Source organism: Bos javanicus, chromosome 19, assembly GCF_032452875.1.
Source record: "Bos javanicus breed banteng chromosome 19, ARS-OSU_banteng_1.0, whole genome shotgun sequence".
Lineage (NCBI taxonomy): Eukaryota > Metazoa > Chordata > Mammalia > Artiodactyla > Bovidae > Bos > Bos javanicus.
Genome location: NC_083886.1, coordinates 64,197,942 through 64,212,125, shown reverse-complemented (window position 1 = coordinate 64,212,125; position 14,184 = coordinate 64,197,942). Strand labels below are relative to the sequence as shown.

Here is a 14,184-nt window from a genome sequence, read left to right as displayed (position 1 = left end):
TAATTTTACATCGACCTTCCAGTCCCCCAAGCAGAGCTAGAAGTCTGTTGAGACAGATCAGAGAAGGCTTCAGCATGGATGAGCAGGACTTTGTGCTGGTCTGGTGTGAGAGCAGAGAGCAGCTACCAGGAGGGTCGTGTTACTGAAGGCAGAAGGGGAAGCCCTCGGTTTGTGAGAAAAGACGCCGAGCTCAGGTTTTAGGAGTTAAAACCCCCGCTGCCTCTGTGAAACTGTCCTTTAGAACCAGGCACCTGGGGCAGGGAATGTCACTTCAGAGGTGGGGAGAGGAAGCCCGAGAGTAAGTGACGGGCCTCAGTTTACACGCCGAGGCCAGGGCTGGAGCAGGTGCTGCGGCTCCGGGCTTTCCAGCCAGCACTACAGACACCAGGTGGTCTGGACCAGAGGCCGAGCAATCTGGAGCCACCAGGACGGTCTCAGAGGCAAGAACGAGCCACTCCGCACCGTTAACATAAGTGCGGTAAAGACAGAAACCGTCCATGAAGATTTCACACAGACTCACCAAGATGAAAAGTAAATGATTAAAGAAGGTAGGTTTGGAGTTCCTTTCAAACCGTGATCCTTTATCTTCTATTTACAGAGATAAAAGAACACCCCCAGATGGTTAATATGTAAGCACTTCAGTATTTACAGCTCCCCTTTTGGGAGAGGAAAGCCACTCTGGCAGCGCCGGCGTGACCCACCCGCCATGCTCCCCCCAGCGCTCGTCTTGCTGTCAGGGTTTCTCTGCCACGTTGCTATCGCAGGACGAAGTGAGTACTCATGGCTTTTGAAAAAAAAAAAAAGCATATCCAGTCCTGGGCTTCCCAGGGGACACTAGTGGTAAGGAACCTGCCTGCCGACGCAGGAGACGAGGGATCGATCCCTGGGGCGGGAAGATCCCCTGGAGAAGGAAGTCACAGCCCACTACAGTGTTCTTGCCTGGGAAATCCCATGGACAGAGGAGCCTGGTGGGCTATAGTTCATGCAGTCACAGCGTCGGACGTGACTGAGCACACACCCAACCCTCTGGTAAATGTCAGGGGCCCGTAGGGATTAGCTAACTTCTCTTCAGGGTGGATGCTGGGGAGACTGGATTGGTGCTTATTGTTTGATGAAGCCATGCTTAAACTCCTCGGCGAGATACTTAGCTCCTTTAAGCCTCAGTATACTGGCCTGGCAAATGGGGATAACACACCTAGCCCCCTTTAAAAGCTGGTGAGGAGCTTAGCTGGGGTAGGGCACACGTCAAGTATTTGTAGCAAAACTCAGGGTAAGTGTTTTGGTAGCATTAAATGTTTTTCGTTTGTGTGGGCCAGCTAAACTTAAAAAGGCAAATATGGATTTCTCAACCAACTGCTTTGTGTTCTGTTTCAGCCTGCCCCAAGCCAGATGAGCTACCGTTTTCCACGGTGGTTCCACTGAAACGGGCCTATGAGCCCGGGGAGCAGATAGTCTTCTCCTGCCAGCCGGGCTACGTGTCCCGGGGAGGGATCCGGCGGTTTACATGCCCGCTCACAGGGCTCTGGCCCATCAACACGCTGAAATGCATGCGTAAGTCAGCCTCCTTCCCCACATTCTCTGCTCATTCAGATCCTGTATGTGGCGGGGAGATGACCGACCTTGTCCAGCTCTGGGTGCAGAAGGCCAGCAGAGCTGCAGGGCGGGAGCAGTGGGTGCAGAAAGCCAGCAGAGCCACGGGGTGGGGGCAGTGGGCGCAGAAGGCCAGCAGAGCCACAGGGCGGGGGGCAGTGGGCGCAGAAGGCCAGAAGAGCCGCGAGGCGGCGGGCAGTGGGCGCAGAAAGCCAGCAGAGCCGCAGGGTGGGGGCAGTGGGCGCAGAAGGCCAGCAGAGCCGCAGGGCAGGGGGCAGTGGGCGCAGAAGGCCAGCAGAGCCACAGGGCGGGGGGCAGTGGGCGCAGAAGGCCAGCAGAGCCGCCGGGTGGGGGCAGTGGGCACAGAATGCCAACAGAGACGTGGGGCGGGGGGCAGTGGGCGCAGAAGACCAGCAGAGCTGCAGGGCGGGGGGCAGTGGGTGCAGAAGGCCGGCAGAGCCGCGGGGCAGGGGGCAGTGGGGGTGGGCTTCATGGGAGGAGAGACTGCGGACAGTCAGTGCTGTTTGCCAAAAGCCAGGAGGAGAGGGTGGGCAGAGGATGAGCTGGTTAAATGTCATCGATGACTCAATGGACACGAATCTGAGCAAATTCTGGGAGACTGTGGTGGACAGGGGAGCCTGGCGTGATGCAGTCCGTGGGGTTACAAAAGGTCAGATGGGAATTAGCCACAATGACTGGAGTGAGCCAGGGGAGATTTTAAAAAGAGACTTGGTGTGAGAAAAGGAGAGGGAGGCACTGCAGATGTGAAAAGAGAAGTAGATATGATGTTACAAATTATATTTCTAATAAAATACAAACATAGTAAATCAATGTTATACATAATATATACAATATTATGCATAATATATATATAATATCAGGGGGCTTCCCAGGTGGCTCAGCGGTAAAGAATCCACCTGCCAACACAGGAGACTCAAGAGATGCAGGTTCAATCCCTGGGTCAGGAAGATTCCCTGGAGAAGGAAATGGCAACCCATTCCAGTACTCTCGCCTGAGCCCGGCGGGCTACAGTCCACGGGGTCGAGAAAGTCGAGAAAGAGAAGAACACGACTGAGTGACTCAACAACCACAACAAAGCGAACATTTAGACTGTTCGATTTTTGTCTTTGTGACTAACAGTTATAACGTGCAGACACCTCCCTGGGGGCCAGTGATTCAGACTCTGTGGGTCCACTCCAGGGGGCGTGGGTTCTCCCTGGTTTGGGAACTAAGATCCCGCGAGCTGCATGCCCCGCCATCAAAAAAAGCAACAACAACAAACAAGAAGTAACAACACGATGGACGCCTCAGTGCGTGTGTCACTTAGATTATTTTGAGTTAACTTCTGAAAATAGTTATCACTAGCATCATTGGATCAAAAGATAGAAATGAGATTAAACATTTTTATTTTAACAGGAAATTCTGCAACTAGACAATGATGTTTTTATCTTTAAATCACAGCCAGAGTATGTCCTTTTGCTGGGATCTTAGAAAACGGAACGGTACGCTATACAACGTTTGAGTATCCCAACACCATCAGCTTTTCTTGCCACATGGGGTAAGGACTTTTGGGTCACAAAGGCTGCGCATTCCTGCCCCATTAAGCTGAACATCAAGGCCGGCCCCTATTTTATTTCTAGTCTTTAGGCTGGACTTGCTGAATACAAATCACTGAATAAAAATCCACAGTGGGGTTGGGGGTGGGGTGGAGAATACAGCAGTCAGTAAAATACGAAGTTGATGCTCTATCTAATTTTCCTGCACCCGATTAGCTACTCATACGAGGAGTACATTGAAATTATTGAAGCCGGGTGATAATTCTTTATAATCTCTGGGCCAAATCTTGGCTTGGGGGTTAAAGTATTCTAGTAGTCAGACTTGGGCTTTAGGCTAATTTGATGGACTGTGACCTAGGTTCAGTGGTAAAGAATCCGCCTGCTAATAACGCAGAAGGCGCGGTCGATCCCTGGGGTTGAGAAATCCGTTGGAAAAAGACATGGCAACCCTCTCCAGGATTCTTGTCTGGGAAATCCCATAGACAGAGGAGGCTGGCGGGCTGCAGTCCATGGGGTTGCAGAGTCGGACAGGACTGAGCACACAGCAGGAGAATTCTGCGGAGAAGGCTGAGGGTGGTGGTGTAGAAACACCCTCCTTCTCACCAGGGCTGCCTCCCAGGGAAGGAAGCGGCAGAATTTCACTGAGGATCCTGGTTTGTGATTAGAGATTAAGAAATGCTGTGTGTGGAAGAGAAAGGCAGTCCTTTCAACAGAAACACCAACTTATTGATGAGTGATCTTGAATACATTGTCTTCAAGGACAATGGTACATTTATAATGTTAATAGACAGCATTGTTATTACACATTTGGGCCAGCAGGCTCTCAGAAAATGAGTATTAGAGATTACTTGGTGTGATTCACTTTTGTGATTCCCAAAAAAGACGTGAGTCTTGGATTAGAAGCCGTTACCCTGATACCCTGACCAGCTGGTTGGGGACCAAGGGTTTGGGGACTGGGAGGGAGGGAGGGTGGGCCCACACCCAGCGGTGATGGGACCCTCTCCTGCTTCAGCAATTGCCTTGAAGCCCCAGGCTGGGAGGCTTGCTGAGCCTTAGAGGAGTTTAAGCCTCTCAGGAAAACAGTATTCTAAGATGGAAAAGAAGCCAATAGTATTCATCTGCAGCACTGCTCGATGGAAAAAAATTTGAGGTGCCAGGGGTGGATGACTCTGTAATTTAATGGGTTCAATTTTCCCTCCGCAGGTTTTATCTGAAAGGAGCTAGTTCTGCGAAATGCACTGAGGAAGGGAAGTGGAGCCCAGACCTTCCTGTCTGTGCCCGTGAGTCTCCGGGTCCAGCTCTAGGAGGGTGACCGCTTGGTTGGCCTGGGGTTCCTGGTTTTATCAATACAAGATCTACACCCTGAAACCCCTCAGTCCCAGCTCCCTGAGGTGGCTGCTCACCTCTTTTGGGACTGCTCGTCCTGATGTCTTCTTAAATGATTTTATTGATTGATTTCTGTGGCTGTGCTGGGCCTCGGTGGTCGCGTGGGCCTTTCTCTCGTTGCGGCGAGTGGGGCCACTCTGATTGCGGTGCGCAGGCTTCTGTTGGCAGGGGCTTCTGTCTAGACCACAGGCTGCTGGGCACACCGGCTGCGTTGCTCCATAGCACATGGGAGCTTCCTGGATCAGGGATCGAACCCATGTCCCCTGCACTGGCAGGTGGGTTCTTTACCAAGGAGCCACCAGGGAAGCCCCATCCTGGTCTCCCACTCTGGAAGATGAACCAGGGAAGCCCCATCCTGGTCTCCCACTCTGGAAGGTGAACCAGGGAAGCCCCATCCTGGTCTCCCACTCTGGAAGGTGAACCAGGGAAGCCCCATCCTGGTCTCCCACTCTGGAAGATGAACCAGGGAAGCCCCATCCTGGTCTCCCACCCTGGAAGGTGAAGCAGGGAAGCCCCATCCTGGTCTCCCACTCTGGAAGGTGAACCAGGGAAGCCCCATCCTGGTCTCCCACTCTGGAAGGTGAACCAGGGAAGCCCCATCCTGGTCTCCCACTCTGGAAGGTGAACCAGGGAAGCCCCATCCTGGTCTCCCACTCTGGAAGGTGAACCAGGGAAGCCCCATCCTGGTCTCCCACTCTGGAAGGTGAACCAGGGAAGCCCCATCCTGGTCTCCCACTCTGGAAGGTGAACCAGGGAAGCCCCATCCTGGTCTCCCACTCTGGAAGGTGAACCAGCCCCTTTGGAATGACACACCCTGGCCCGAGCTTTGAAACTCTACATCACTTAGGTCAGGATGGCAACCCACCTCTGAGTCCCTGCGTGAAGCCACTTGTGCAAGCGCCACACAGAGAGGGTACAAAAGCGGGAGGTATTCAGTGGGAGCAGACACACCGGTGCTGGCACCAAGGTGCCACGCAGACGTCGCAGTGGCGAGCTGCCATCAGCAGCTACCGCGGGATGCTGGCTCAGTGAGGCCCTTCACCAGCTCTGACTCCGAGAAAGGTCTTCAAGGCAGTGTTTTGTTCCAAGACGTCCGGTCGCCTAAGCAACATGTCTTGTAACAGGCAGATCAGCGATGGCAACACTTAAATCCCCTTCATTTTTCAGTTTTCTGTCCGGCCCAGACATCTGATTTTCTGATCACATTTTCTTCCCTGGCTTCTCCAATGGACTGTGGTTATCCTGGCATTTGATCGAATTTTGCATTTTCTCAAGTTAATCTTTGGATTTTTTCCTTTCTGTAAAGAGTATTTTGTTTAAAAAAGACTCAGCTATTTCCATTCAAATGACAGTTCTTTTTTTTTTTTTTCAGCTATAACCTGCCCTCCACCACCCATACCCAAGTTTGCAAGTCTCAGCGTTTACAAGCCGTTGGCTGGGAACAACTCCTTCTATGGCAGCAAGGCAGTCTTTCAGTGCTTGCCACACCACGCGATGTTTGGAAATGACACCGTTACCTGCACGGAACATGGGAACTGGACACAGTTGCCAGAATGCAGGGGTAGGTGCCACGATACGGCAGAGCAGTCGTGGGAGTGCAGGGCCTCGCTGCTGAAGAGGGCTGCACATTCCGCTCTCCAGAGGGTTCTGAATGACCCTGTTTACCGTGGCCTCTGCCCTGTGCCTGGGGCTGAGGGTACCAGGTGAGGGAGGCCTGGCTTCTAGCTCAGGGTGATGAGAGGTGATGCAGTGGACAGTCTGGAGCAGCCTGGGAGAGCTCCTGGGAGGAGGACGTGGGGGTGGAGTGGGGGACAGTGCAGCCTGCCACAGGAGGAGGAGCCAGGGAGGCGGGGACAGGGAAGAAGAGGGCGTGAGCATGGACAGCTGAATGTTACAGTGAGGTTGGTGAAGAGACGCCTGGATTAAACTGGGAAGTCCAAAGAGATTAGGGCTTCCCTGGTGGCTCAGAAGGTAAAGAATCTGCCTGCAATGCAGGAGATCTGGGTTCGATCCCTGGGTTGGGAAGATCCCCTGGAGGAGGAAATGGCAACCCACTCCAGTATTCTTGCCTGGAGAATCCCATGGACAGAGGAGCCTGGCGGGCTACAGTCCATGGGGTTGCAAAGAGTCAGACACAGGTGAGTAACTAACGCTTTTGCTTTACTTTCAAGAGATTTAAAGTGAAAAACTGGGTTGCGATCAGATCGATATAAGCTTTTGTAGTTTTTACCTAAATTTAAGAATCACAAGAATATTCAATTTAAAAATATATATGAAAATTCTTTCTCCTTTAATTGGAATCATCGTTGCTATATTTATTTATTTGTTTATTGGCCATGTGGCATGTGGGATCTTCCCCAATCAAAGATGGAACCCGTGCCTCCTGCCGCGGGAGCGTGGAGTCTTAACCGCTGGGCCACCAGGGAAGTCCCATTACTGTCTTCGAATTTGTCCACTGCATAACGAGCAGGTAGAGTAAAGAATTTATCATGCACACGAGGAGTGGCACTGAAGACTGTTACCCTCTCGCGCAGTGGATGGGACAGACGTCTGCTGAACGATTCCAGCAGAAGTACTTAGGAGCACAGGGACGCTCTTGCTTCTACTGATCCCTAGCACCTTCTGCAGGACTTAACTCAGGGCCTGGTGTCCTGCTATTCACTCATGTGTCATCTCATTTAATTCTCCCGAGTCCTAAGTAGTGGGTTCTTCAAGGGGTTGTTTTTCTTCTTATTTTCAGCTGTTTACATTGATATGTCAGCCATCAGCATGTTGTAACATTCTCTCTCTTTCTTTCTATAGACATGCTTTTTCCCCTGAATTTTCTGAAAATAAGTTATACACATCATGACACTTACCCATGAACGCTTCAGCAGCATGAACCTCCTAATAACAATGAGATTCTCCTATGTTATCCCTGTACCCAAGATATTTAACATATTTGGAATTACGATAATAATTTAAACAATCATATACAATTAGCAATATTTATTTCATATGCAAATTGCCCCACCTGATCCAGAAGTTCCTTTACACACACGTTTTGTTCTGTGTGAAATCTAATCGTGAACCACGCCTGTGTCTGGTTGTCACGTCTCTTTAGTCTCCTTTACGAGGAGGAAATGGCAGCCCACTCCAGTGCTCTTGCCTGGAGAATCCCAGGGACGGGGGAGCCTGGTGGGCTGCCGTCTCTGGGGTCGCACAGAGTCGGACGCGACTGAAGCGACGCAGCAGCAGCAGCAGCAGCGGGGCGGTCCTGTAGTTAGGAATGATCCTCTGCCTTCTCAGTCATCTTTCATTGATGTTTATGAAGAGTGCATGCTGGTTGTCTTTAGAAGTTTCCAGAATGTGAATTTGGTTGCTTATTTACTCATGATTAGACTCAAGTTAACACTCTTTAGGAATGCACTCCCTCTCAGCAGAAGGCACTGCTGTCAGTCAGCACCGTCGGGCGTGACTCGATCCTGTGGTCAAGGGGGCACACCCTTCTTCTCTTGGTGAAAAAGAGCGTCTCTTCCTCTTTGGAGTTAGTACGCACCCTGTGGGTGGTAGTTTGAGGCTATGTGAACACCTGCTCTTGAGCCGTCATTGATAACCCGGGACTCAGTCAGCTGAGGCCCTGATGGTTGCAAAGTGGTGGCTTTCTCGTGTTATCTGTCCTTGATATTTATTACCTGGAATTCTTCTACAGGGAAAAGTTTTTCTCCCATGGACTGTTTCTCTTTAGTTTTATTATAGACTCATACATTCCTTTGCACTCAATTTGCTGAAGAACCAAAACTGATCCAAGCAGTCCAACTTCGAATTTTGTACTCTTTTTTAAAAAACCCATTTGATTTATTCGGCTGTGCTGGGTCTTAGCTGCAGCATAGGGGATCTTTTAGCTGAAGCATGTGGTATCCACTGCCCTGACCAGGGGTGGAACTCGGGAGCGTGGAGTCTTAGCCGCTGGACCAGGGAAGTCCCTGGATTTTGTATCCTTGAACCATCGCATTAGACTACCTTCCAAAAGCTCTGTGCTCCTCCATCCAGCCTGGTTTTCTGTAGTGTGATAAAGAGGGGACAACAGAGGATGAGATGGTTGGGCGGCATCACCGGCTCAATGGACATGAACTTGAGCAAACTCTGGGAGACAGTGGAGGACGGGGAAGCCTGGCGTGCTGCGGTCCATGGGGTCGCAAAGAGCTGGACAGACTTAGTGACTGAACGAGGACGACGAAGACGGGTGTGGGTTTCGGACTTCAGCGCCGGGGTCTTAAGGCCAGGGGGCAGCACCGCTTGTCTCCTGCGTGCTCCGTGCTGGCTTCTTGTATGGTCTGAAGACAATCATCAGAATTGGGTTTAACATTTAAAACCCAAACAATAGTGTTCTACTGTGCATGGAGGGAATCTTTGTGTTCTAATTTCATGGTCTGCTGATTAAAAGGCACAGACTTTTCTTTCGTTCAAACCCACCATCTTAGACGGTGTGCAGATGAAGTTTGCAATAAATAATACCTTGTGATTATACGAAAGCCCAAAGAACTTGGTAACTCATTAATTTACTTTCAAAGTCTTGTTGTTTCTCTGTTAATGTCCAGGGTCTCACGAGGATAAGATAAAGGGGAAATCAGAGGAATCACGCAGTGACTCACGGGTGTAAGAGAGGAGCTCCTAACCATTCTGTGATCACCGGGCCCCACACTGTTTATGCTAACATGGCTTACTGCTTAAACTTCTTAGAAGTAAGATGCCCATTCCCATCAAGACCAGACAATGGGTTTGTGAACCATCCTGCAAATCCAGTGCTCTACTATAAGGACACCGCCACCTTTGGCTGCCATGAAACGTATTCCTTGGATGGACCGGAAGAAGTAGAATGCAGCAAATTCGGAAACTGGTCTGCACAGCCAAGCTGTAAAGGTATGCGATGTGGGTAAGGGCTCAAACCACCTGCAGACTCATCCCTGAATCTCCTTTACTTGCCGTTTTCTTGTTCCAATCATTTTCCACTTTTTTTCTCAGACTTGCTTCACAGCTCCGGGGATTTCTGTGAACACGGGGAAGCTTCACGCCTAGCAAGCCTGTGTGCGATTTAAGCACTGTATACTTTATTCATTTATTTATTTTTGGCTTCATCGGGTCTCAGTTTCAGCTCTCGGGCGCTGTAGCTTTGGCATGCAGGCTAGCTGCCCTGCTGTGTGTGGGCTTTTGGTCTCCTGAACAGGCATCAGGCCCACGGCCTCTGCACTGGAGGGCAGATTCTCAACCGCTGGGCCACCAGGAGGTCCCTCCTGACTGCTCGAGACGAGCGTTCTGTTGTCAGCCTTGGTAATGCGGTGGGAGATTGTGTGGGCTTCCTACAACTGCTTTTATGTCCTGGCCCACGACCATCCTGTTTAATTTGGTTCTAGTCAAGACTCTTCTCACCGGGGCAAAACCCCACCACACAGTCAAGAGAGTTCCTGGAAATGGTGATTAACTACAAACGGGCAACGGGCGATCGTATAGACCATGAGTATGGGGAAATGAGGACGGGAACTCAGAGTCAGGAACCGCAGCTACTCTCTCCATGTCTTACGGCCTCAGGGGCTGCCTTGCACCTCTGTTTCTCCGCTTACTCAGCTTGAAGCTGGCCTGATTCTGTGCCAGGACCTCTCACCTGAAGGATCATCACTCGGGGCATCTTTTCCCTGAGAAGTTGGCTCCTTTGGCATCATCGCTCCTTGGTCTGGCCCGTGTCGCACTTGTGCAGAGAGCATCAGGTGGGCGCTGTGCTTCTGCTCAGGCTGCTGTGGGCTGGAAGGACATTGGGCAAAATGGAGAATGACTAGGTTGGGGTCTCCTCGAAGCAGAGCCTGAGACAGGGATTCAAACACAGCTGATTTACTGAGCCTCAGGAAACAGAGAGTGAGGCAGGTAGGATGGAGCCGGACACTGCGCGTCAGAAGCGCCTGGAGGGCTTGTTTCAACAGTCTCTGCTTCGCTGGGTCTGGAGTGGGACCTGAGAACTAGCGTTTCTACCAGGTCCCCAGGAGATGCTGGTGCTGCAGACACAGGGCCCATGTCTGGAACGAGGATGTGGGCTCAGCTAGAGTGTAACTTCAGTTTAATCCCCGGGGGAGCTCTGGACAGGGCCGCTGATCCCATGGAGAGGCGAGGGGACTTGTTTATCTTGATCCCCTTGTGAATCTGCACGGGCTGGGCTGCCCACTTCCCTGCCCCTGGGCTGACGTGCACGTTCTCCTGGGAGAGGAGGCGCTCTGTGGCTGAAGGCTGCTTTTCAGAGAAGGGAACACTTGTCAGGTGTTACCAGCAACACTCACTTGGCTCGGGGTGGGTGTGCTCGTTCAGTGAATGGGAGCTGAGTGGGCAGGGGAGGCTTACCTGCAGCAGCAGTGTCTTTTAAAACACATTTTATTGGAGTATGGGAGCTTTACCATGCTGTGTGTGTCTACTGTACAGCAAAGTGCATCAGCCACATGGAGACACACGTCTCCTCCTTTTGGACTTCCTTCCCACGAGGTCACCACGGAGCACTGAGTGGACTCCCCGTGCCGTGCAACAGGCTCTCATTAGTTATCTTACGCAAAGTACCAACAGTGTATATGTGTCAACCCCAGTCTCCCAACTCCTCCCACCCGCTTCCTGCCCCTCAGGAACCATACGTTTGCGCTCTCTGTCTGTGTATCTGGAGAAGTGCTTTTTAAAAAAACGGTTTATTTATTTATTGGCTGTGCTAGGTCTTCACCGCTGTGTGGGTTTTGCCTAGTTGCTACCAGAAGGAGGAGCCACTGGAAGTGAACGGGGGCTACTCTGGGACGCGGCATGAGGCTTCTCCCTGCAGTGGCTTCTCTGCTTGCTGAGCATGGGCTCTGGGGCCTGTGGGGGTCTCCCCAGGCCGGGGACCAACCTTGCATTGCAAGGCGGATTCTTAACCACTGGACCATCAGGGAAGCACAGCACCTGATGCTTCTTCTCTGACCTTCTCACCTGGCTACTCCAGGTGAAGAAAAGGTGATCTCGGAAATCACGGTTCATGGTCCTGCTGATAAAGAACTGCAGTTGGCAATGATGCTGAGGCTATTCACGATGCACCTTCTTAGAATCTCCTCCTCTTGGGCCATTGGTTTCAGGTCTACTCATCCAGTGGCTCTGATGTTACATTCTCTTTAAGAAAGAGAAAGTGAAGTCCTGTCTTGACTACAAATATTGTCTCTTTCAGCATCTTGTAAGTTATCTGTTAAAAGAGCTACTGTGATATATGAAGGAGAGAGAGTAGCTATCCAGAACAAATTTAAGAATGGAATGCTGCATGGCCAAAAAGTTTCTTTCTTCTGCAAGAATAAGGAAAAGAAGTGCAGCTACACAGAAGATGCTCAGTGCATAGACGGCACCATCGAGATTCCCAAATGCTTCAAGGGTGAGTTTAATGCTGGAGTGTTTAGCTGGCATCTGCCTTGCCCTGGCCATAATCAGTACTTAAAAAAATATTTCAGTCTGTTTTGGAATATAGCTGATTAACAATGTCGTGGTAGTTTAAGGTGAACAGCAAAGGGACTCAGCCATATACACATACCTGTATCCATCCTCCCCCAAGCTCCGTTCCCATCCAGCCTGCCACACAACACTGAGCAGAGTTCCCTGTGTGGTACGGGAGGTCCTTGTTGGTTATCCATCTTAAATATAGGTGTGTGTACATGTCCATCCCAAACTCCCTGACTATCCCTTCTCCCTATCCCTTCCCCTGGCCACCGTACGTTCCTTCTCTACCTCTGTTTCTGTTTTGTAAGTAAGTTCATTTGTATCGTTTCCTTCTGGATTCCACATGTAAGGGCTGTCGTACGACACTTTTTCTTCTGCCTCACTTGCTCAGTGTGACCATCTCTAGGTCCGTCCATGTCGCTGCAAAGGCATCACTTGTTCTTTCTAACAGTCGAGTAATCACAATCTGCACTTTTATGATTGACACATAATGACTAAAAGAAGCCATGTCAGTTTGGCCACTGGATTTTTAAAAGGAGGGTTAGATGGGAGAAAACGGCAAGATGAACAGTAACTGCATTTGGTATTTCCAGTTTCCTTTCCAATTCTTTTCCTTAAAACTCAGTCAGGATTGGGGCTTTCTTTGATGAGTGTTAAATTATGCCATGGTGTCTAATTCCAGATTATGCATGAATAATAATAATGATATTGAAAGGAATACTGAATAGTAATATTTACCACCTCTTGAGCCCAAATGATAATGAACTCACCCCAAATTACAAAGTAATTCAAGTCAGTGGTCGTTGGTTTACAGATCTAACATTTCTTTCCCTCTTTTGACAGTTCCTAGAGTTTGAAAAGTACCCATTAGAGAAAAGTATTCATTAGAGCAAAACATTTAAAGAAAGATGACCCTGTGTTTGTGTGAGATAAAGGAGTGTACAATGGTCAGCATTTAAGCCATCAGTTTCAGGTCTAAATAAATACCTTTGTTGCCACAAAGGAGGAGCCAGCCAGAGGCTGAAGCTGATTGTATCTAGGTTTAGAGATGCTTCTAGAATGTTGTTAGCCTGTATCAGCTGGCAGAGGACACAGATGGGAGCAGATTGGGGAAGAGAGAGGTCTGAGAAGTGGGCAGCTAGAGACAGAGGAGGAAATGAGAACCAGCAAACAATACCCACCTCATAGGTCTGATGACTAGAAATCTTACACAGGACATACGGTGAGTGCTCAATGATAAGCGTGACCGTTCTTTTCACTCTAATTACAAACAGTTAGAAATGCACTGCATAAATTGTCATTGTTCAAGATACAGCAGAGCCCTGGTGCGATGTTACATATTGCTAAGTCACTTCAGTCATGTCTGACTCTGTGTGACCCCATAGACGGCAGCCCACCAGGCTCCCCGATCCCTGGGATTCTCCAGGCAAGAATACTGGAGTGGGTTGCCATTTCCTTCTCCAATGCAAGAAAGTGAAAAGTGAAAGGGAAGTCGCTCAGTCGTGTCGGACTCTTAGCGACCCCATGGACTGCAGCCTACCAGGCTCCTCCATCCATGGGATTTTCCAAGCAAGAGTACTGGAGTGGGGTGTCATTGCCTTCTCCGTGTTACATATTAAAACTGACAAATAATCCTAGTACAGATTGGCAGAAAAAGTACTAGCAGAGGGTGATTTTAAAAAGTCAAATAGGGCTGGTTAATGTGTTTCTTCAGGCTGCTCTCCCCTACAGTCTGCCGACAGATGAGTGCTGTGGGTACATTGGGGAATAAACACAGGGCTGATGCAGCTTTTCTTTTAATCTTGAGTGTCAGAATTATATAGAACTTTTCATTTTCTCGCTTGGAAATGATTGCTTTATCTTTCCCCTGATGTTTTCTCGAATCACTTAAACCTCACATGGAATGCTTTCATTCATATAATTAGATTTATTCTACACGTTTATAAAATGTATTTGATTTGGCTTGGCTATTTAACAAATTTAAGAAATGATTGTTTCTCTTAGAGTATTTATTTATTTTTTCTCCCCAAACAGAGCACAGTTCTTTAGCTTTCTGGAAAACGGATGCATCTGACGTAAAACCATGCTAAGCTGGTTTTCACACTGAAAATTAAATGTCATGCTTATATGTGTCTGTCTGAGAATCTGATGGAAACGGAAAAATAAAGAGACTGAATTTACCGTGTCA

At 49.6% G+C, this 14,184-nt stretch overlaps 1 protein-coding gene across 2 annotated transcripts; it reads left to right on the top strand.

Annotated features, from left to right (window-relative positions):
- Positions 1-636: 636 nt before the first annotated feature.
- On the top strand, positions 637-14,184 carry APOH (apolipoprotein H). Of its 2 annotated transcripts, XM_061393057.1 has the most exons (8): positions 637-770; positions 1,375-1,551; positions 3,052-3,148; positions 4,350-4,426; positions 5,905-6,093; positions 9,255-9,434; positions 11,737-11,934; positions 14,031-14,184. In XM_061393057.1, the coding sequence occupies exons 1-8, from the start codon at positions 707-709 to the stop codon at positions 14,084-14,086; spliced, it is 1,038 nt and encodes a 345-aa protein (XP_061249041.1). In that variant the 5' UTR covers positions 637-706; the 3' UTR covers positions 14,087-14,184. The 2 variants fall into 2 exon arrangements, with proteins under 2 accessions (XP_061249041.1, XP_061249042.1); XM_061393058.1 differs by lacking the exons at positions 3,052-3,148; positions 4,350-4,426 and having other exon boundaries at positions 642-770.